The sequence below is a fragment of the Perkinsus marinus genome (genome assembly GCF_000006405.1).
Source record: "Perkinsus marinus ATCC 50983 genomic scaffold scf_1104296938708, whole genome shotgun sequence".
Lineage (NCBI taxonomy): Eukaryota > Perkinsozoa > Perkinsida > Perkinsidae > Perkinsus > Perkinsus marinus.
Window position 1 is genome coordinate 109,865 of NW_003213355.1, and position 1,597 is coordinate 111,461.

Sequence of the window (1,597 nt, forward strand, 5' to 3'; positions counted from 1 at the left end):
AAACTCATCAAATCAAACAGTGCACATCACGCTACTACCTACATCACAACACACTGGACAACTAAAGTCGTCCTTGGTTGACTCCTGTGTGAGGTGAGGCACTGGTGACCCTCTAGATGATACCGTGCTCACAGGGGAAGCATCATCCTGTCATAGACTGCACTACCAAGAACAGAGGTATCCTATCCTACCTCGACATGAGCAACAACCCGCTTGATTGGCTCCTCATCAACGAGCCTAGTGTATAAGTCAACAGCTGCAGGGGACGATACATGATCATCGTTCTCATCGTCACTAGCAGCCTCGACCTCAGCAGCATGCTTGATCAACTTTCGAGTAGCATCTCTTTCACGATCGATTGTATTCGGGGTAATAACCGCAGAGCGTACTCTTTTGCCGCAAACGACTGGCGATAAGTCATGCCCTACCATAAGAATCTCGGCAGACGCTTGAGAAGCTACAAGCGGTGAGCGGGTTGCAGACGCAGATGCCGCACTCATAGCTAAACAAAAAGCTCTAATAAGGACAGTCGACAGATGTCTCCCGCGCTCTAATGCGCCGATGTCTGAGTAAATCTCGCTCGCCCGAAATTAACCCGTTTCACTTTCACATCTTTGACACGCGCTGTGAATAGAAAATGAAAAGGAACATGAATTGGAATTGCTAAGAGTTACAAAGGCGTCGCACAAGTCGACGTGTGGGCTTCCATTAGAGCTATAAAGTGCAATTTGACATCTCTAAGTTAATCAAGCATCCAGCTTAGTGAAGGGTCGTCGACACCAGCTCACGACAGCTTCTGGTGGACCGCCATGATACAAGGCCAACGCTGTCTCGAACGCAATGAGGATAATGATGATCTTCTCTAAACGATTGGAATGCCTAGAATAGGGATGCCACCCTCATCAAAGGGAAATAAACCAAACCTGTGTCGGACATGCTCTCCAAAAGCAGCCATAAAATCTGAGTGGTATGATAGTCTGAGGTTCAAAAGCCCGATACGCCTTTTGAGGTCGAAGTTGTTCACGACTTGCTCGAACAGCCTTTCGGACCTGCATATCGCGTACGTGGTACAGCCCGAACCTCCACTACCCGTCAAACTCCCAGAGTATCTCAGGGACATCAAGTAGATCAGCCTCTCCTAGATTAAGCTGATATCTACAAGTGGATAACACTTCCTCCTGCTGCTGCGGCTGCCACGTGCGACAGATTCACTACCTTAAGGTATGCAAGACTCTCTCCGACTTGAATATCTCATCTGATATCGAGTTGAGATGCCAGCTACGCAGATTAGCTGCTAAGGCATTCATCTCGGAATGCTTCGCCTACCACGAAATATGGTCCATAGGACAATTGCTCACTATCCCTCACTTTAAGGAAGCGTTCGATCTTGGCCTCGACTAGATTCAGCCTACTAGCGGACGCCAAGGCAAGTGAGGCGACTAAGAGCTCGCTAGACCGTTGAGTGTCTTGTGGAGTAACGTATAGTACCTAAATCCCGTACATGACAACTTGTAAACGCCAAGCATTCCTACTCCATCCACCACTTTACTCTCGATCTTTACCGGTAGATGCCGACGAGTTTTCTTAAGACTCAACT

General features: G+C 48.0%; 1 protein-coding gene across 1 annotated transcript in view; it reads left to right on the forward strand.

Annotated features, from left to right (window-relative positions):
- The window catches only part of Pmar_PMAR024412 (U3 small nucleolar RNA-associated protein, putative), a gene marked incomplete at both ends in the record, with an annotated part of 1,500 nt that extends 1,252 nt beyond the window's left edge, over window positions 1–248 (forward strand). The window contains one exon of the mRNA XM_002782684.1: window positions 135–248. Coding sequence (XP_002782730.1) covers window positions 135–248 — 114 coding nt within the window. The remainder of the gene's footprint in view (window positions 1–134) is intronic.
- Between the last annotated feature and the right edge of the window lie 1,349 nt (window positions 249–1,597).